This window comes from Aythya ferina (genome assembly GCF_964211825.1).
Source record: "Aythya ferina genome assembly, chromosome: 1".
Taxonomy (NCBI): Eukaryota; Metazoa; Chordata; class Aves; order Anseriformes; family Anatidae; genus Aythya; species Aythya ferina.
The window spans coordinates 145885328-145907049 of NC_140296.1; the positions used below are offsets into that span (position 1 = coordinate 145885328).

Sequence of the window (21722 nt, forward strand, 5' to 3'; positions counted from 1 at the left end):
CAATGATATTTCTGAACCCCCAGGTTCCTGAATCTAAGGCCTTCACATACTTATCACAATTTTTATAGATGTGATTTTTTTTGGATGTCTGAGTTGCAACAGTGAAAAAGGCTGACACTTGGAAGTATCTGTGAATCTGTATTTTGGAAAAACTAATGTAAGTGTTTGCTAATTAAAAAGTAAAATAAAATAAAATAAAATAAAATAAAATAAAATAAAATAAAATAAAAATCTAGATTGCTGGCTTTTAAGATCAGAATACAGAAAAAAAAGTGTAAAAGTTATAGAGGCTTTGGAAAAAAAAAAAAAAAACACTTTCAAATATGAGAATGTTAGAAGATATTAATATGCCAAATCAAACAATGACCAACAAACCTAATTATTCCTTATTCTCTTTTCCTCACATAGGCACACAGATGCCTAACTTCCAGCTACAAGTCTGACCTCCCTCATTATCAAAGGGAAAAAATATCCAAAATGAGCTGCAAATCACTGCAATACCAAACTAGGTCTCCCAGGGGGAGGTCACTTTTTAGAAATGAGCACTACAAACACAATTCAGATTGACTGGAAATCCAGTGTCAGAATTTCAGGCTGACTTGTAGAGTCATGCACTCATGCAGCTACAGACATACTGCTCATATGGTTTTATATTAGGGGACACTTATTTCTGTCTACAAGCTTAAATCTAAAATCTACAAACTGTCTAGCAGTTTACTGTAACACATTTTTGGTTGTATCTGTTATTATATCCCAAATTTCCATCCCTCACTGCAACATTAGATTATGGATAACTGAAAATTAAAAGCTCAAGTGACTGTGAAGACTACAAAGAACTTTTTATATCTGTATGACACTGAGAAACTGTTGGTTACTGAGTGACCTTTTATTCTGCTATCACCTCATTCAGTTGGACACAACTGATTATATCTGTTCTTCCATCTTACATTTGATGAAAGGCAGAATGGAGGAACAAGGAGAACAAGAAAACAGCCAGAATAATGACTCTCAAAAGTATATATGGTGCCTTGCAACCCACTATTACCTACTTATGGGAGGATACTGAGACCCATTAGCAAAATGCAGATACTCCTGGAGATAAATATATATTCATCCATGGAATAAGAAAGACCAGAGCTTGTTAGAACATCATTAGTTCTGCCAGCAAAGAAATGGATGTGATACATGCACACATTAACAGAAGTAGGCAGGTAATCATACGCTATTTCTAGAGAATAGAATCCTCAGGCCACTGGATAAATATGTCAGCAACAAAACCACAAAATTTTAGACACAAAATATTATTCTGAATCACACAATAGCTTTGTTTGATTTGTTCAGACTGGATAGGGCTACAGGAGCCAAAATACCATTCAGAGCTACCTTTTAAATCTTACTATTACATTTTTAAATCTCTTCTTTATTCTCCTATCACCTTTAACAAACAAAGGAAAAAAAAATAACTTTCCATCTACAATGTGTACTCAACCTTTTGTCCAGCATAAAAGAAATATGCACCTAAATTGACCTATACCCACCCCTTGATGAGAGGCCTTCTACTTCCCTGTAACTTTGACAGAATGCTGCATCCCAAAACCAAATACCTCTCAAATGACAGTGAATTACCCCATACAGTTCCCTCTCAGGCAATTAGATGCTTTGGTAGCAAATGCAGAACAGACTAGGCTGACAACAAAAATTCCTCTGATACTCAGTGCTACTGCTTTCTGTTACCTCCCTTGTTAGATAGCAAATTGATTAGAGATATTAAGCAGGCAGTGATTCACCTGGTTTCCCATCAAGCTACAGATTGTCCATGTGAGTTTAAGTCCCACAGGGTAGCTCCTGTTTCAGGTTCATGGGATACAAAATCTTCATTTTTCTGGGTCTTGGGATTCACAGCTCACTTTCCTACCTGCAGGATTGCTTGCGTTAACAAATGAGAGCAGCAGCACCACTCATCCCTATTTTTTTTATTATTATTTTTTTTTTTTTAATTTTTTGATTTCTCTGGTAGTACCCATGTAGTTGGCACGGTCATAGTTAAACTACACTTATCACTACAGTCAGTCAATCAGAAATACAAATGTGCACCTAGTGCCACGTAAGATTATAGATGGATGGATCAGAAGGAGAAAAAGGGAGCAGCTCTGAAAGTTCCCCTGTCCTGAGTTACGCCTGCTGTGAACTAATACGGCTGCAAATGTAATACCCATCTATCAATATCAACACTTCAACATGAAAATATGAGAGCCAACACCTTGAAATTATGGGACCACTTCCAATATTTACCTGTTTTTAAACTTAACAACCTTGGCAACGTCTCTTACAAGCATCACTACCTAGTTTAAAAGATCCCTTGTGAGAGAGAACAGCAGTTTAACTGCAGGGAAATACTGAAGTCACTTGGCTGAAGTGAAACCGCAAGGATGGTTTTTGTTGTTGTTGCTGTTGTTTTTGTGTTGGTTTTGTTGTTGTTTTCCCAAAGCAAATGATTCCCATCAGGATTCTTTCTTTCTTTTTTCTCCTGAGAATGGCTTTTTTTTTTTTTTTTTTCCATTGTAGTTGCAATTATGAGAGGCAAAGATTTTTAAAGAAACATTTTTAAAAAATTACATTTCAGATGTAAAAGAAGGAGGGAATTCCCCACTTAAGAAAGTGCATGAGAAAGATATTTTTATGTATGTGTGTGCATATGTTTATATGGATACACATATATATGAATTTCACCAGCTTTATGAAAGATTTTTGTAGGGTAAGTTGGCTAGAAACCAGCTTTGAAGCAGCTAAAACAGCTGAACTGATGAAGAACAAGGGAAAATTACAGCAAGAATTTGAAGCAAGAATTGGGCTCTCTTCAGAGCTGCATCCACACTCAAGAGTTTTGGAGTGCAAGGACTGTATGCGAAGCTGCACAATCTTTCAATCTTTTTTTTTTTTTTTTTTTTTTTTTTTTTTTTTTTTTTTTTAATGGCAGGCCAAGCAGCTCTGCCTGCAGGTGGTGGAACACCTCCAGATGTTGCTGTAAGGGCAGCTCTGAACACATCAGAGAGCACCTCTTCTCAACAGGCATTCCCAACGAGCAGCTGCCAGCCATTTGGCGCAGCTTGTTACAGCAGGGTACCCCAGAGGAGCTAGTGCTTTGTACCGCAGCACTTACAAATGTCAAAGCTGTGCTTGGTACTGCTTTTGTATGGTGCAGGAAGGCCCAGAATAACCCACAACCAGACCAAATCCTTTGCCAGCTCCAGCCAGTCCAGTACAAGCAAAACTTTTAGTCTTCTTAGCACCATTATTATTAATAATAATATTCTTGGGCTGTCTGAGACAGCAGGAAAAGGGCGTTTAAGATATCTTTTAAAAGAGACAAGCACACAGCTGGCTGCTAGCAGCAGTGGTGAACATCAAAGGGCCCAGGGCAGAGGTGGGGGCCAGAACCATGTGTGAGGGAGGTGTGTTTGTGGCATGCCCTGTCCCAGGCAGACGGGGCAGGGGAAACACCACGAAATGATTCAGGAATATGGCTTCAGGATGGAAGAGTGACAACAGAACCGTGGGGAGGTACCACGCTGCACAGGAGAGTCCACAAGGATCTCAGTGCCTGAACAGCATGGAAGCTCACAAGTGTGGCAGGCAGGGCAGCTGCTGAAGAAGGCGAGAGAGCAGGCAATGGACATGACAGAAATTTTGTCAGCCACACACAGCTGGGCAGAAACAAACGACGCCATTATGTGATTATGGGTTAGCCCGAAACAGTGTTAAATGAAGAACCTAAACTAAACTGGGCAGTGAATCAGTGCGTGCACTGGCAAAATGCTCTTGAGAGGTATAGATACAGCCCTGAGGTGACCTATATGCCTGTGTTACAGTCCTGCTGGTCTCTGCTTGATCTCTTCTAACAATTTGGGCATACTAAGAGACTGAGAAGATTTAACCCTTTTTGTTACCACAAGTCTGAAGATGGCCTACCTAAAGGCCTACCGCTCCCTTCCCATCCACTCCCCCACCAAGGCACACGTGCAGAACTTTTATCCTTGCGTCCCTTTCTTCCACTGCCCCTAACTCCTCACAGCTTTTGAGTCACGCTAGTTTTACAGCTCTGCCAGAAGCAGCAGCCCAGCTCTGCTGGCAAATAACAGAAGGAAACTCAGCCCAGCCACGGCATGCGCTTCTTCACTTTTATTCTGTACATTTCCACACAAGTCACAATACAGAAAAAGTGTCCAAAAGGAACAGTAACCAGCTCTTTCACTGCATACAGATTTCCTCCTTCCCCCTGTTTAAAATCTCCTTGTTTAGCAACACAGTGATCAAGATACTTCATATAAAGAGGAAATGCAAGAAAATGAGGGAAGAAAATACTTTCTTAGTTAAAAAAAAAATAATAATAATAATAAATAAATTGAAAAACACCTTCCCCTTCCCATGTCCCTCTTCACTGCTGGTTACCTGGACCCTAATTTTCTGTTAAATGTAGCTTCATTTCATGGGTGCTGCTGTGTGCCTCTGATTCCTTTTGCCAGCTGGCAGCCTCATGACGCACAGCTCCGGGGCATTATGCATGGGGTCAGACAGCATAAAAGAGCCCTTTGTGATGTTATTACTACTCCTGGAGCAGATGTAGGTTCAGATAATAGGATATGTACAAATACTGGAACTCTGGATGCCCATGAAATGTTGGCTGAATATGCGCATTTATTATTTGGCTTTACTATTCTGTGTAGGGGACTAAACACATTACGGATTCATCCAGATTCTGACCTCTGTCACACCTTCGTTCATCTGGAGCGAATTCAGATCAGGATCTATATTTTATCCTCTACCACCTCTAGGAAGCAGCAAGTGAGTATCCATTGTATAGTCTGATGGAAACAGCCTTTCCATCTTGAGCCTGTTCATCAGCATCTCTCCTGACCATAGCTCCTTCTTTGATAAACCACAGTCTTAGCCTTGTTCTTTTTTTGCAGGTGACATCCCCAGCTCTCTAGCTCTTCACTTACTCTTGTCCTTGTTCATCGGTTTTTATCTCTCACTTCCCCAGTGGCCAGAGCAGATACCAGTGTGAAGGCCAGGGAGTCTTCTCCCTCAGATGTTTGGCTTCCTTCCCTAGAAACATTTTGCATCAACAGACAGGATGGTGATTTCTGGGTTGTTGGAAAAGCTACTGTGATACCTCAATGGTAGAACAGAGGCAACAGATAGAGGTGTTTTCTGAGACAAACCCAACAAGCCCTCACAAATGAAACCCACAGTGCTCAATGAACTCAATATGATGGCATACAACTGCTCTAAAATTCAGTAAAATATCCTCTGGAGGGAGGGCCTGAATGCTTTTATTGACTAGACATGTCACCTGAGCACTCTTTACTATTGCAATTAAGTCAACCTAACTAAAAAGCATGGGACAGAGCTACTCCCACTTTCCATCAGGAATGATTCCAGATGAAGCTGGATATCATGTGGGAGCAACATTACTATACACAATGAGAAACTGATGAATGGTTAATATACATAAGTTTTTGGCCATGCAAAGCAAAACACCTTACTTGAGTGTGTGGTTGTGGGTGGTGGTGATATCATTCCCATCAGACAGAAAAGGAAACTGAGGCACAGCAAGGTTAAACAACTTCCCCAATAGAGACTCAAAGACAGTGGCAGGAATAAAACCTCAGCCCCTTGATTTGTTACCCTCTGCCCTATTCCTTTAACCACAGTACCTCTGGTGAGATATGCTGATTAATTACAACACACAGTGTTTCCCTATTCTGTGACATGTTCATGTGACACATGATCAGACTTGTAAACTACCATGACACAGTAGCATATCATTAAACATAGTGATCAATTTTTTTATAACCTTTATGTTTTTTAATAAAATAAGAGGTCGATTCTTGCTCAGAATAAATCCCCACTGAGCTAGCAGTGACAGCCTCATAAACCATCTCCAGCCCTTACGTACATTGCATTTTCATTAGCACGCATTTGCAGCCTGATATTTGTATCCATAAGAAAATAATCTTTCCTCAGAACGCATTTTAGTTTTTCCCAGTGAGAGGCTACAAAGCCATAGCTGTTGTAAGAGCTGTGCAGAAGAAAAGTGGCAATAACTGTGGCACAGAGGAAGGCCTGTAGTTTGTAGCAAAATGTTCTGCTCACTGACTCAGAGAGGACACTGAAACCTCCATGGACTGCCAGAAGGTTTGCATGGGAGACGCAGAACACAAGTCCTCAGCTACATCATTTTTTAGATTTTCCAAAATCATTCAACAGACTCCTGTTTCTAAAAGACTGGCTGCATCCAAAATGACTGGCACAGAGCTTACAGCACAAAATAATAAAGATAGAAGAAAAATAACTTTCATTTCCCTCTGTGAAAGCACACTTCACCTTGCAGACACTTCTAGAGAGATGCTGGCAGTCCCAATTCTCTCCATTCCCCTCCGCAATGCACTGCAGGCCAATGGCCAAGTCTAGCAACTCCCAAACCCATCAACCTAGAGGAGGGATTTTAACCCTTATTTATGTTGCTTTCCAGTGGAGTTGCAGGACATGGAGCACATGCAGTCCGCAGTGTGAGGGTAGCTGGATGTCACCACAAAGGGCAGTCCAGTGCTGTCTGCTGTGCAAGGAAATAGGTAAGAGACCCCACTGCCACTGGAGCTGCTGCCCTGCCCCAGCACTAGGAAGAGAAACACACTTGATGAGAAGAGCTTTGAAGAGCCCTTATGTAAAGAAGGCAGCTCCTACAGGCTTACCAATGTCCTTACGTATTTTAGATTCTGCCTGGCTCGTGGTAGGGTGCCTAGAATACGTAGCCTCCAAAGAGGTGATACTTTTGCCAGAAAGGTGATATATGGATTTTTCTGCACGTAAGCCACCCCCTTTCCCTAGATCTGTGAGGTGCAGCACTGAGCTAGAGGGATGCGAAGTTCCCAGGGGCCTCTTCAGGCTTTGAAGGCTCAGCCACTTATTTTCTTTTCTCCCAAAGCTGTTTTGTGATCAAAGGAGGCAGATGGAAGAGAATCACTCTGCAGTGACATGCAAATGGAACAGAAGAAAAAAAAAATTATAAGCCTCTGCCATCTCCCTGTGATTTTTCTGAGATGCAAGCTGAGCAGAAAACAGTGCGGCAGCAAGGCCAGCCATTTCACACCAGAGACCAGCACACTTGCTCGCCAATTGAAAGCAGCTGCCACTTCTTGCGAGTATGTCACAGAGCAGTATGGTCACATTTGCCTAGGCAAAAAATACTTAACAGAAAAGAAAAAAAAAGAAAAAAAAAAAAAAAAAGACTTTTCCCCTCTTCATATTAAAACTAAGCCTGGAAAGGTTGTAATCAACCCCACAGGTGTGAAATGCCCCAGCCTATCATGCTTCCCATCTGCTTAATCCTGGCACGTTACAGTTATCCTCAGAGGTGCCTTTAGTGCTGCATGTCTGACTCACTGCTAGCACAGCAGAATTTTATTATTCCTATCCATGTTTGGGTGTGGTCAGAGGACATCCAGCCATCTGTGACACTGGTCAAGCAAAAGTGTCCCAGAGGCAAACAACTGAGCAGGGTTTTGACCTTTCCATCAAAAATCAAGGTAACATGAGTTAAGGAAAAGTGCAGTGATAGAAGAAGCAAAGACTTCAGTGAAAAGGGACTGAAAAGGACAAAGTAGAAAAAAAAAAAAAAAAAAAAAAAAAAAGAGAGCATTCAAGATGATTTTAAATCAAATTTAAATAAAATTATGTTCCATTTCCTTCCTGCCATTAGCTGTCAGCAAGCGTACTTCTTTTCTTAGCTTTGACATGAATGTGCTGCTCCCTTGTGCAATGGAGATAGGGACACTGTTACAATGGTGGCAAAACCACAGGAGAAAACAACTCACAGCTGCACCCAGCTCCTATTAAAGTAAACGTAACTAACAACAGTTGTCCCATTCTGATCAAGAAAAAAAAAATGGTTCTGGGAAGAGGTCTGAAATGGAGAACAGTAGAGAGAAGACAGCAATTTGCTTTGTGGCCTGTAGTAGTCATATCTTTTGATGTGGCTTTGTTTACATTAATTTACAAACAAAATCTTTGATATGGCTAAGGAAAAGGGAGAGGTGATGTGCATCTTATATCGCCTCATGAGGTCTCAAGACTTGCAAAGAGAACAGTGAGCTCCAGAAGCTTGTGTGGTGATACCAGTGGGGGCAGGAACAAGATGCCCCCTGCATATGGATGACATAAATATTGGGAGCAGTGAGCTTGGAGAAGAAATAGCCCCTTCTCACATTATTAAAAGTGGATAAATCTGATTATGGTGCAAAATTGCTCATTACAGTGATCTTCAACAACTAGCACTGCAACTCTGCCCAGAAAATAACAATGACTATGGAATCCATTCTGTAGGGTCCCCATTCCCAGGTTCCAGCTTAGTTTTACTTTTCTAATCTTGCCTTCTTTCATTTCCTGTGTTAATAGCTAATAATAATAATAATAATTAATAACAATAAAAAGAGAGAGAGAGAGAGAAAGTGAAAAGGAAAGAAAAAATCCTAGAAAAGGCAGACTACCCATTAGAGCCAAACTAGCCAAGTAGAATTTGTTCATGTCTGTTGAATCATGCTCAAAACCTTCTTGAGTTTCTCCTCCATACCTACAAACCTTACTGGTTCCTACAGTTCCCAGACAGGACCTACATTCCTGAATACCTGTAGGAACAGGTGCTGTGTTCTCCCTTTGCTTGGCCACAGGCTTGAGTGAAAAAAAAAGGAAAAAAAAAAAAAAAAGAAAAAAGAAAAAAAAAAAGTGATAATTGAAGGTCGTTAAGACAGTTGGAACCAGAAGGTCATTTTTCTCATTAAAATAAAGGGTGAAGCTTAGAAATGAATTGCGGCTGTGTTTCATGCATTAGCAGTTAGCTAATTGCTGCAGCACTTGTCATAATGGAGCACCAGATTGGCACCACGCACACTTTGCTGAGTGGTAGGTTACACATCAAGCATCCTCCTAGACAGGGACTAATTGAAGAGCCAGGTGTTACACTCTGCCCGCAAAAGGAGGCTGGTCTAGATGAAGCAATTACATATGTAGTACTGTATTGCTAAAACAAATAGTGCTTATTTCTCGCATGTCAAATTGCTACAGCTTCCATGTACTTTGTATATGAGAGCTGGAGCTGTTAGCATACTTGGGAACTCTGAAATAGCATTCCCAAATCAGAGTTCTGTCTCTAGTAGATGAGGACAAAATAATATAAACCATTTTCTGAAGATTGTCTGTCATTTGCTCTCGGAGGTATTCACCTTTTGTATGTCTGTGTCAAGAGAATCACTGCTGCCTTAGATTCCCCAAATCTCCTCCACATAAGGGAGGCAGGATCATAAGCTGAATGCTTTTAAAGGGCTAAGTATAAAATTCTTTCCAGAATTATAGATGTGTTTATGTCAAAACCTGCTTTTGTTGCAAGGCACCCCCCACTTAGACTTCTTAGAAGAAGACGTGCTACATCAGAATGAGGAATTTTAAAACAAGCTGCTTGTCTTCCCCACTCCCTAGGTAACTGAATACATGTGTACTGCATAGGATAGATTGTCTTTAAAAAAAAAAAAAAAAAAATCTGGGAAACAAGAAACTGCAGCTGAGATTGGAATGTGGCACCTTATAAATAAGGCAGGAGACAAGATGCACTCTGATGGCTGAACACAGTAAGGTTATTCAGCTCTAAGCCTGCCTAATCACTGAAGTCAAATGTAATGAAGTTACTGGCATGATCAAGGCCTGAGGGAGGAATTTTCCCCCTTTGCAGTAGCGGCACCATAGGCAGGCCAGGAAATCCCTTGGCCAAGGTAGGGGGCACTGCGCCAGCACATAACTACGGGGGGCAAGAGAATGCTGCTTTCTGTTGGCACCGTCCTGGCCAGGGGTGCTGGAAATGTGCTGGGGAAAGAAAGGGGGGCCCCTGAGCTCTGGTACCTACAGAGGGCCTCAGGCAAGGCAGTCAGAAGCAGCATGGTGCCCCACAGCATAGCTTGGAGTACGCTTAACCACAGTCACTGCTTTGACTGCCGGGTAGCTCATCCCTCCCAAGCCAACTTTGAAAGAGAATTGTAAGTGAGGAACTTCCCAGCTACCTATAGCCCACTTTTGGGCAGCCTAAGCCAAGATGGTGCTGTCTGTTGGCGTTGGTAATGCCTCAGCAAATGCTGGGACATGTTGCCCCTCTGTATAATCTGTTTGCCCTGAGTGCTGGGTTAGGTTATAACTCCTCTTAAAGCATTTCCACAGGGCAGCCATGCGCTGCCTCTGGCACTTCCAAAGGGAGTTAAAGCGCTGAAGCTCAAGACCCATTCTCCATATAAAATTCAGGTCTTCATCAATATGCTGGCAAGTCACTTTTGGCACATTACTGAGTCTCCATTGCAATCAACTGATCTTGGCAGGCAGCTCTGGGATTTAAAAGCTGCAGCTATCCATTACTAAGAAAAATAGTTGTCTGCATTGTTGCTAAGAAAGCAAAATGAAAAGATGAGTACCACCGCAGCGAACCCTGTAACACTATGTCCTGTAGCTTCACAAGTATCCAGAAAGGCACAGATTTATGGTAAGGTCTTTTAAAGACTGCTGAAATAATTGAAGATACTCACATTTGATTGTTTAGATTAATTAGGAAGCAAATGACCCAATATTGTTTTGGCTCAGATTTAGTCAGGAAAATAAAGGGAGGAAATAATGTCTGATGAATGGAAAAGAACAGATATAATGGAAAAAGAAATGTTACTTTCAACATGGTAGAAGAGCTGTTATACAGAATTTTAAACTCCATTCTTACAAAGTACTCCTCCATGGATGTTAAGTCTGATGGAAAAGAAGCAAAAAAATGAGGGAAAGAAAATTACACACTCATATAGATCTGCAGGAGAACTGCTTCCCTTTTGGAGGGAAATGCAAGAACAGAATTGTCCTTGGAGTGATTGCAATGCATTCATGTTTCCAGTACATCCATAAATTTCTTGAGTACCATTAAACACCTGCAAGACTAAGGCTACTTGAGGCTACCAATGTACCATGCCCATGTCATAGTTTTTGCCCAGACAGATCTCCTCCACATGTTCTTGACAAACTGGAACACATAAACACACCCCATAGTAGGTATCTGGGTTGGCTGAAAAGAAAATAGCTACCTTCCAGGTGAGGTTGTGCGTTACTGATTTTCATTACCATGCATGTCATTGTCACAGAAAAATAATAAGTTTAAAAAAAAAAAAAAAAAAAAAAGACAAAAATGAGCAAAAGAATACAAAAAATACTGCTAAAACAGAACTTACACTTCCATACCACCAGGAAAAAAAAAATAAATCTATTCATCTACAACGGCTTCATCTCTGCAAATACAACTGGGAAGATCGATGGCAACAAACATTGGTTTTGTTCTATTTTCTTTGTGCCTATAGTGCTTCTATGTGATGGTCCTTATGTAGCAGGGGACATCTCATGTAGTCAGAAATCCAGGCTACAGCATCATGAGTGGAGACTGAGCAATTCCATGTCTGCTGGAGAAAAGGAAGGGTGACAGGTGTCAGTAAAAACATCTACAGACATCTTAAAGTGTAAAACCGTGGAAAAGCCACCATGTAAAATGGTGAAAGAGCCACTGGACTCTGAGGTACATTTTGTAAGCCAGTGCAAATATTTGCCTTGAACTCCTGTCTTATATGAGTCATTCAGACTCACACCTCACACTATTGAAGGATGCTATAATTAGTGAGAAATGTATGACACTATCGTGCCTTGGAACACATAAATATATTTCTAGCACTGAAGTGTGAAATAATAAAAGTAACTGATGCTATTAAATAACAAAAGTAAGTTTATTTTATCAACATTATAAATACTTTATTTCCCTCCATGTTACTCCAGAATGAGATAGTCAAACCAGTACAATGGAACAGTTCAGGAGCTCCTCAGTTCTACTGAAAAGGGTCCCCTTTAATAACAAATTAAAATGGAAAATGACATTTTGTCAGTCCGGCAACCTCAGTAGCTGAGCATCCCTAGGTACTTTGTCATTCAAATGGCACAGTTCTAAAAGTGTGCATGAGTCTATATATATGCATACTGATATTCATAAATATACATATATATAGCAATATACACACATAAATAGACACAGCCACAGACAATTTTAGTAAATCAAAATGTTTTACATGTAATTTAAGTGGGCTCCCAGCTGCATGCTGAAATTTGGGCCCTGCACAGTGTAGGCACAACGATACTGTACTAAGCTAAGCCCCCAGTGCTCAAGAGATTCAATATGTATGTGTCACTGTTAACTGCTGCAGAGCCACTTGTGGTGGCTGTCCAAAATTGAGAATACAGTAGCACTGGGGAAGGAGTAGGAAATAACCCTGCAGTATCCTGGCCCCAAGCTCTATCCCTTAGTGAACCACTCTCTGATATCCCTGGCTGTGTGTGAGCCATCACAGAAAAAAAAAAAAAAAGTACATGCTCTGTTATCTACATATACAATAGATTGCCAGTATCTATGCATTACTTGTGCAGTGCTTTGGGACACCTTGAATATTAAAAGGCACTACATACAGCCAGCTCCTCTCCTATCTCCAGTGCTGGGGTTTAATTTTCATCACGCAGTAACTGCCTCCTACCACATATACACAGCAGGAAGCTTTCCAGAGGCATGACCACCTCACTCTGATCATAGCATGGCACTCCAGCTGCCAGGGGAGAAAGCATGCCAGGCTCTGTTGTGTGCTCCAGCTCCTTTCAGCAGCCTGAATGGCACCAAGGAGCTCGGGAAGTCTGACCATTCCTGACAAGCTGCTCCAGAGCCAGTCCCTGCTGTGGGCACCCCCCACGGAAGAGGGATGCATCACAAGGGATGGACTACTGGGGATGGAAAGGGATCGGACCTGGCTTCATTGCAACAATTTGCACGTGGCCTCTGGAGGCTACCTGTGATCAGAGCAAGCCTTTATTGTTCCACCTTCTTCATGGGACTTCAGGACAAGGGAGCTGCAAGGTGCTCTCTCAGCATCCTCTGCTCAGGCCCCAGTCTGGCCTCAGCACAGGACGGAATCCAGCCCCCGGTATCGTTGAAGCTTCCTTGGTTTCTTACATCAGTAAAACAGCAAAAAGATACAACTGATACTAATATCATTCATATTTTTAGTCAAATATATAGAAATATTACAGTGTTGTCTTTCCTCACAGCTGGGAAATGATGCAAGGCCTACTATGAAACCACAGCATGAGGATCTTCCTTATGCAAGTTTCACATACACAAAAATTATACTCGGATGTTTTAACATTTGCCAAATTCTGTTCTAATATATACACCTTTGCCACAAGCCCCTGGATTATTATCAAGGGAAGGAATTTGGCTTTCATATTTTATTTTTTAAACAAGAAAGGTAAAGTAAAGATAGAAAATAAGACAAAATACATTTCATGTCACCATTGATCTATAGATTACAAATATATATAGTTTCCTTCCAGAGGAAGAAATACTAAAGAAATATTTTGCTCATATCAAATGAACTTTTGAAAACTGAAAAAAAATAATAATAATATATATATATTTTAGCTCTTCCCTTTCTGCCACAACAATCACTCTTGTCAAGAAAGAAAGGAGGAGAGAAAGGAGAGAAGGAGGGAGGGACAGAGGGAGAGAGAGAGGAAGGTAGGAAGGAAGGAAAGAGTGAAAGAGAAGAGAAAAGAAAAAAAAAAAAAAGAAAAAAGAAAAAAAAAAGAAAAAAGGAAAAGGAAAAAAATGAAAAAAAAATAAGAAAAAAGAAAAAAAGGAGGCAGGAATGAAAGAAGGCAGGGAGGGAAAGGAAGGGAAGGAGAAAAGAGAAGGGAGAGAGGGTGGGAAGGAGGGAGGGAAGAAAAGAAAAAGGAAGGAATCTCATTCATTTCATTTTTACAACTTCTAATAAGGAAGAAGAAAATCTTATCTGAATAATGACCTGAGTTATTTCCATGGTTTCCAAATTGCATGTAATCCTGATGATCACCATCTAATGGAGACCTTCCCCTAGCAATGCATGTGAAACCAAACACCATTGGATCTTTCAAAGCAAACAGCAAAGCAAAATTCAAAAATCTATTGCAAGAATTATGCCAAAAGTGGGCCATGAGGATCTTCATAAGAACTGAGCAAAGTGGAAGCTCTGCTATTTCTGGCAGCTGAATTGTCTTTAGTGATTGAAAACCTGAAGATGAACATTTTACGTATGTCTGTGTATGTCTGCTTTTTCTTCTTTTGTGGTTATAATCTTTGAGGTAAGACAGAGAACAGACGAGTACAGTAGACACAACTGGCCTTTATAGTGGCTAAGCAAGTTTAAGTTTCCAAGTCTATAGAAAGTAATGAGGCAAAGAGCTGCTGCCTGTCCTTCTCCAGGGGGAGATCCTCTCTTTAGAACTTTGTTCCCCATCCCTTGGGGAATCAGGTAGTTTACAGGCTCAGCCAGAGGATGTTTTCCTATTCCCAATATGACCAGGGCAATGCCTGTTCATTTGTTCATGGCTGACAGATAGCCTTCCAGGTTTCCTCTCCCCATCGTAAAACCCATCTTGCCAGAAGTAAAAATAGCTATCAGCTTTTAGATTGGTCTGAAACCTGAGCAAACCCAGTTGGTCATTATAAGCTCAACGGTGATGCAAGAAACCTTAGGGGTAGATTTCTGCTCTGTCATACAATGCTTAATATCCCATATAACTCCTTTCCAATCAAACGCCTGTCTCATGAGGATACCGTAACCACATACCCAGCAACAATGAGGACGTTCGATTTTGTTACTGCTGTAAATTTAACTGTGTCCCACACCCTAGAAAGCAAGGCAATAGGCAGAATTCTCTCCAACAGTGAGAAAACTCCCCAGTGATTGATCACTGAGGAAGCAGCTTCTGATGGGACAGCAAGGGAGGGAACACAGCAGGTAAAAATGTTTTTTCCTAAGGGCATCCAGAGCTCCTCAAAATTTCTGCTACTGCCTGACCATTTGTGAAAACACAGAGATAACAGGTACTATTTAACTGATGACAAGTGAGATGAATGGGAGAATTAAAGGTATGCAGGAAAATGTAGGGATGGAGGAGGGCCTGGCTTGGTGTTTTAATGTCCCAGTTAGTTTGGTTCCCCCACACCAACTTCTCTTTTTTCTTTTTCTTGTTTTTTAATAAATTGTACAGATGAACATGGGAGAAGTTCATGCTACTTGCTGGAAGCAATAAAGGTAAATTTCCGTGGCCCATGGATTCCACAGACCTTTGAGTGTCCCACCTCATCCATCATGGGCTATCTTATGGAACCTAACTGTTCCGTGGCAAGACTCAGTAGCCCTTAGAAACTGGTGGCATGTCCTCAGATATTTTCCACGAGGGCAAGAGACACGTTGATTCCATCAGCTTCTTCCTCACACGATGCCCAAGTGCTCAGGTGCAGCCTTGCTATTTCCAAGGATCCTCTTTGCCGCTTTCAGACATCAGACTGCTGTCTCCAGATCCTCATGGGGAACCATTTGGTAGTTCTGTCGACTCTCCAGGTAGGAGGCCAGATCTGGGTCACCAGCTTGCTGAGCCCTGTCACGAGGGGTCTTACCCTAAAACAAAGAAAGATGAAGAAAAAGTCTTGTGCCAACATATTTAGAACAGATGAGAGTGCAACCCAGAGAAATTACTACAGGAAGTACAGAAGTGCATCCAGAGAATTTACTTATTTTCCCAACAAATAAAGTTGGTATCAAGTCAAGGTTTTCTATGAGAGTCATGAGATTCTGAAGATTTTCAAAATCCTTGTGTGGTTTAGGACAAATAATTCAGCTCTATAAGGACATGCTATTTGATACCTTGCACAGAAGGACTCACATGCTGGAAGGATCTGAGTTTTCATTCAAGGGCTATAGTCCCTCTGTGAATGAATATAATGCAAAGTACTGTAGATAACACTTGAAAAGCATACTTCACAAACTACGCACAATTTTACTAAGGATGTGGAGAGTGAGATTCCTAACATTTGAGATGAGCTCAATGTGGTTCATTCTGTCTCATGTCAATTTTTTTTATTTTTCAGTGCATCACTTTGCTATTTTGTTATCCGAGCTACCCTACGATTACTGTAGAATTGGACAGTCTTGATCATGAACCATCAAAAATATTGAAAACACATTAATTTATCTCCACAAAATCATTCTTGCTTCCTGGATTTCTGCATAGATGAAAATTAACAACTTAGAAGCCACTTATCTGGATTTTAGATGTTGCAGAAATTATCTTTTACAATGTATAGTACTCTTATATGAAAAAGTGATGGTCTCTCTGGTTTATAGGCTACTCCATAGAGCATAACATGGAATTTTTTGTCTTGTTGCAGTGAAACTGCTTCTAACTCTAGAATCCAGACATCCAACCAATTTTCAGATACTGGTCACAGGTCTGTTATGTTTAGAAATGCCAGAGGGGCAGCTTCTGTACCATGTTCCCAAGCGATCAGATTGTTGTATTGAGAGGCTGTTCCTAGGATTTATTTTTTCCCAGACATCTTCCTCTGCTAAGCTTACATGGAGAGAGGGTTGTGGTTAGCTTTGCATTAATAAACACGGGGGCAAGTGAGGGCAGTAGATGATGGTTAGCCCTCCTCACAAAGCAAGTCAGCCACAACAATCAAGCCTCACAGACACTATGCAATCAAAAACCAAGACTCCCCCAGGTGGTCCCTGCCCACAGGCCTCTCTTTTGACCACACAGGAGAAGGATGTTGCTGTGCCATGGAGATGCCTCATTCACACCCAGCACACTGAATAGTTTGAGGCCAGGCTCTCACTATAGTGAAGATGACCCATGTTGGGGACTGAACTGAAGTCTCTTGTACTTGTTTCAATCAATACAGTTTTCTAAATAAAAATAGCTTGCGTAAAAAAGAGCTGCTCTTGGCACACACAAGGAAGCCTCAATCATGCACACAGCAGGGACGGATGCTGATCAGTCTCGCTTGGCTGCAGTGTTTTATAACTGGTCGACTGGGCTGGGTTACCTTGGAGTCCGTCTTTCTCAGCGAGGCTCCTGCATCCACCAGGAGCTGGCAGATGGCACGATGGCGCTGGCAGGCTGCCTTATGTAATGCCGTCTCACCCCTAGACCAAAGTACAGAAACCAGCAGTGAGATGCATCCCACCAATGTACATTTATGAAGTATAAGGTGCGATGAATAGATGATGTATTTCTGCAAAGCTGCATTTTGCCAGCAGAGGTGGACTTGTACCCTCTCTCCCTTACCATCTACATCGTTTGATTCGGTAAGAAAACTTGTAATGTGCAAATTGCAGATGGAGAACTTCTGAGGAGTGGGAAAGAAACATGCACAGATTTTTTATATTCAGAGAGCTGAACGTCACATTCCCATCCAACCAGCACTTCTGTTAACTGCTGCAAAGGCAAACCAAAGACCTTATTTCACAGTAGGCTAAACTGTAACAGCATTTTTTTCTTCCTACTATTTCTTACGTGAGCCTCTTTCTTGGAGGCATAATAGAAAAATCATGTCCATCAAAGCCATGACAGCTACCTTTACTGCCCTGGTTCTGACACCTGGCTCTCATGGATATATGAGAGGAGTTTTGTGGTTTTGTTCTCTACCGTTGGACTAGTAAGCTACTAGAGAAGCTTGAACACATGCTTTTCAAAACAGAAGGCTGTGTAGTCAGTGCAGGTTTATTGCAAAGCTCCTCAACTCAGGCCAGAGCTACATGTAACAGGATTCTGAGGCTGGCTGTGCCAACAAGGTTAAAAAAGTCTGTCCAGCTTTGACTAGAAAGAAGAGGAGGTATGCTTTGCGTGGGTTGCAAGTGGTGTCCATAAGACTAGTGTCAAACAAGAACAGCTGTTACATATCCCCTAAAATAACAAAGGACAAGAATTGCCTTTAGTAGGGCAGATCTTGCACATACCTGACCAGAAAGGAATTTCAGTCTCAATCCTTGACAGGGCAAGTTGAAATATTAATAGGCAGCATTGCAATGAATTTCTCTCTGCTGCATGAGAGCTAAATTAAGAATGGGGTGCTACCTGATTTCACACTGAGGATCAAAAGGCAAATTCATGCTGGCACATACAGCTTGAACCTTCCCTTTTAAAGAGTTAGGAGTAGAGGAACCTTTGTAAAGGGAATCCCTCATAGCTACATTCACTTGAACTTTATTTCAGTGTCTGTGCTGTTACAACTGCATGAGGAGAAGCAGGCAGTCCATCTAGACTCCATCACCCCTGGATTGCCCACAGACCCTGTGCAGAACCTTCCTGACATTCTTCATTAGCTGAGGACAACTGTGGGATGGGGAATTATAGGCTAAACCCCTATGAGAAAGGCTGTTTTGTTTCCCATATATTTCATATGCTTTCCAGGATTATTCATGGATCCCTCCCATACTCTTTGTGATATCGTGATTATACAACAAGATATTGAACAGCTGGGAATTGGAAAGTAAAGACTTTTTAAATAATATCAGAGATGACTGAGGTTCTAAGTAATTGATAGAAATCTTTGCATTTGCTCTGGCCATTTAGAACAGCTAAAGCAGAGCATTCTGGATGAACCAAAAAGGGACTAAAGAAAAGGAATTGAGCAAGAAAAGTTACGTCTTGACTTTTGGAATTAATCCTACATGTTGGTCCCTCAGCTACTAGACTCTGGAAACACTGAAGCACAATGCTGGACTTGTATCTCTCTAGAAAGACTAATGAGTAATGGGAAGCAATAGAGAGGAAAACCTTTTTGGAGCTCGAGAAACATTTGTTTTAGGCCAGAAAGCCATATGTGTTGCTGCTGTTGTTTGTGTTTGGGGGGGGAGGGTTATAGTTGATTGATTGTTTTTGAAGAGATGTGCCACTATGAAAAATGAGAGACGTCTGCTACTGTAACACATGTATTGAGGAGATAGGGTAGATTGTACTTACGTTTCACTGTCTGTCATGTCCAGTAATTCAGATGGACCTGCAAAAGACAGTCAAGTATGTCACGTAGCATTTGTTTGCATGACTTTAGGAGCACAACTATCAGGAGAAAGTATTCAGTGCAAATATGTAAAAGAAACCAACTGAAAGCTCAATTAGCACGCATATGCTAAACTTCAAGGTAATGTTTGCACAAGCCCTTGCACTAGCAAAATTCTGAATGCACAGTCACTGCTGGAGTGCCAGCGTCAGAGAGGAGCAGCCTTTAAATTATACTGGAAATGAATATTCATGGATCTTATTTTCTCACTCTTCACCTTGCTCAATTAAGTGGTTCACATAAGTACAGCGCATTGAAAATGCTGATATACTGGAAACCCTGATATATAACAAGTTAAAATCTATTGTTAGTATTAGACGGAAAATGTCATTAAGAAGTTGAAATTAGCCAAATTCTGTTGTGAATGACATCCGTGTGCTACTTCATTTAATAGCACTATATAGAATGTAGATCAGGGTGGAATATTCCCAGCGGTCTTTATATTGATATGCAAATCCTGTACTCTACTGGTCAGCAATGATCGGGAAAGTAAGATTAAGAAAAATAGAAAAGATTTTTGTTAAGTGGGACAAAATAATTCATTTACATTAATGTCCTTTTGTTCTTGATATTCACTGCAGGCAGATGTTTATAGCAGTAAATTCCATCATTGAATCACAACGATATGGAAAAGCTAGGATCTAGATTGCATTTGAAAAAAGAAGAACTTTTCCCTTTGCAGTCTGCTTTATTATTCTTCTCTCCACTGCTCTGGAGCATAGTGCCAGATGGTATGGGGCAGTTAGCAAGGGGAACAGTGAAACTTTATAGGAATTTTACTTCTTTTTCATGAATATTTCTCTTCATCACAGTGTGAGTTTCAGATTCAAGGGTCCTCAAGCTTACAGCAAAATCTCACCTGAAACTGAGGAATTTCACACTATTTACTTACAAAGACCTACACACAACTTCTCTTCACTTATTTCACTGAATATGTGTTGAAGTGGGTCAGTGCTGTTCGTCTCTCCCTCACTCCTTTTACAACATATACAGGCAGTATTGTCGGGGAAGCTGGCTGCCATAGCTCCTGGAACTGCAGATAGCTCCTTACCTTTATATTCCACCATTCTGTGAAAGAGGTGGTCAAAAAAACTAGCATGCCTAGTCCCCAGGGCACAGTGCACCTGCATGCCTACTATGGCAATTCTCCAAGCTCATTAGCCTCTCTCCTTTTTTAAAACACAGTGCATTCTAAAGAAAATCACATCACGTTGTTCAAAAATAAATGTGATTCCCCATGGCTTACTACAACACCACATCCCCCAGGTGGGTAACAAGGAATGACCTGCAATGTTAACTTAATAATAGTCTATTTCTGTTCATAGATGGGACAAGGAAGGTTGTGATGCAATGGTAGAGCACAGTGTCTGGACTGGCTGCACTGGGCATAGAGGTACTTACCCTGGTAAGTTGAGAAAAACAGAAAAAAAAGGTTAAAACATTAGGAGTAAAGGAGATAAGTTAGAAGAATATGATCTGAGAGGACAGAAGAGCCAGAGCAGAGCAGGTCTGGTGAGATGGAAAACCAAGGATAAAGGAAAACTGGTCAGGAACAGGAAGAAACAGCAACACTATGTCAGAGGAACCAAGTGCTGAGGACTGAGTGGGCAGTCCATGAGTACAAACCTAAGTAGGTGCCACATACAAAGAGGGCTCTCCAGCAAACTGTTCCAAATAAAGCATCTCATGGGAGCAACCCAGTTCCACCCCAGACATACTTAAGACCTAGATATTGGGGTTACTCAATTTGCAGCAACATCCAGAATTTGTTCATTTCATTCCCTCTGCTCTATCTCTGAAATTAGATGGTTCCAACTCACACACAGTCTGATCTGTGCCCCGCACTTCTTTATTTTATTTTTGCTTGTGCTTCTCTTAAACCATCTCACGCCCTCCTCCTAATTCCCTTTCCCCTCTCTTTTGGACCTCATTTTTACATCAGTCTCCCTGGCGCTGCCAACCGACCATTCCAAATCCCCCTCTGCCCTGGGACAAAAGCTGCACAGATGTGGGAAGGGCTGGCACTGGGAAAGCTAACAGCACTGTCATCCTGGCCCAGCAGGGAGGCGGCTGTTTTACTCTAGGACAAGAGGCAAAGAAAGAAAAGGGGACCAAGGCGCAGAGAGAGAGAGGACAAAATAACCCCATAGAAATCCGGAAGGGAAATGCATGAGTGAGATTTCTATCAAGGAAAGCAGCAGGGGGGGAAATAAAAACAAAAGATAGAAATGTGTGGAGAGGTGGAGGGAGAAAAAAAGAAAAAAGAAAAAAAAAGAGAGAGAGAGAAAGAGAGAGACATGGGGACTAAAGAGTGGCAGGATGGGGACGCAGGGGGAGAAGTTCGCATGAAAGGAGCTGAAAAGCATGACGCACTGAGGGGAAGCCCAGCTGAGATCACTTTCTTCCCTTAACATCTCTGATAGACTGTCTGTGTAGAATTATTAACTTTTTTCCTTCTCTCCTTCTATCCTCTTTCACTCCACTAAAGCCCCTCTCCAATTTCTCAGGAGGCTGAGCAGCCTAAGCTGGGGATGGGAGGAGGGAAGGGAAGGAGAAGCAGCTGCCCTTTAGCTGAGCTCACTACAACATAAAAGAGAGGCAAAATGACCATATTTCTGAGGCATTTCCAAAACATACAGCACCATGCAGTACAAAAGGCCTCCAGGCCTGCAGCACA

General features: G+C 41.4%; 1 protein-coding gene across 8 annotated transcripts in view; it reads right to left on the reverse strand.

The window, feature by feature from the left end:
* Positions 1-11260: 11260 nt before the first annotated feature.
* DGKI (diacylglycerol kinase iota) overlaps positions 11261-21722 on the reverse strand; it is a gene marked incomplete at its 5' end in the record, with an annotated part of 213446 nt that continues 202984 nt past the window's right edge. For 7 of the 8 annotated variants that reach the window (XM_084497769.1, XM_084497768.1, XM_084497767.1 and 4 more), the window contains 3 exons: positions 11828-15599; positions 17030-17129; positions 18949-18985. In XM_084497769.1, the coding sequence (XP_084353895.1) occupies positions 15483-15599; positions 17030-17129; positions 18949-18985 (254 nt within the window). In that variant the 3' untranslated portion in view covers positions 11828-15482. Of the gene's footprint in view, positions 11526-11827; positions 15600-17029; positions 17130-18948; positions 18986-21722 lie in introns of those variants that run through there. The other variant, XR_014685744.1, reaches the window with a different exon arrangement.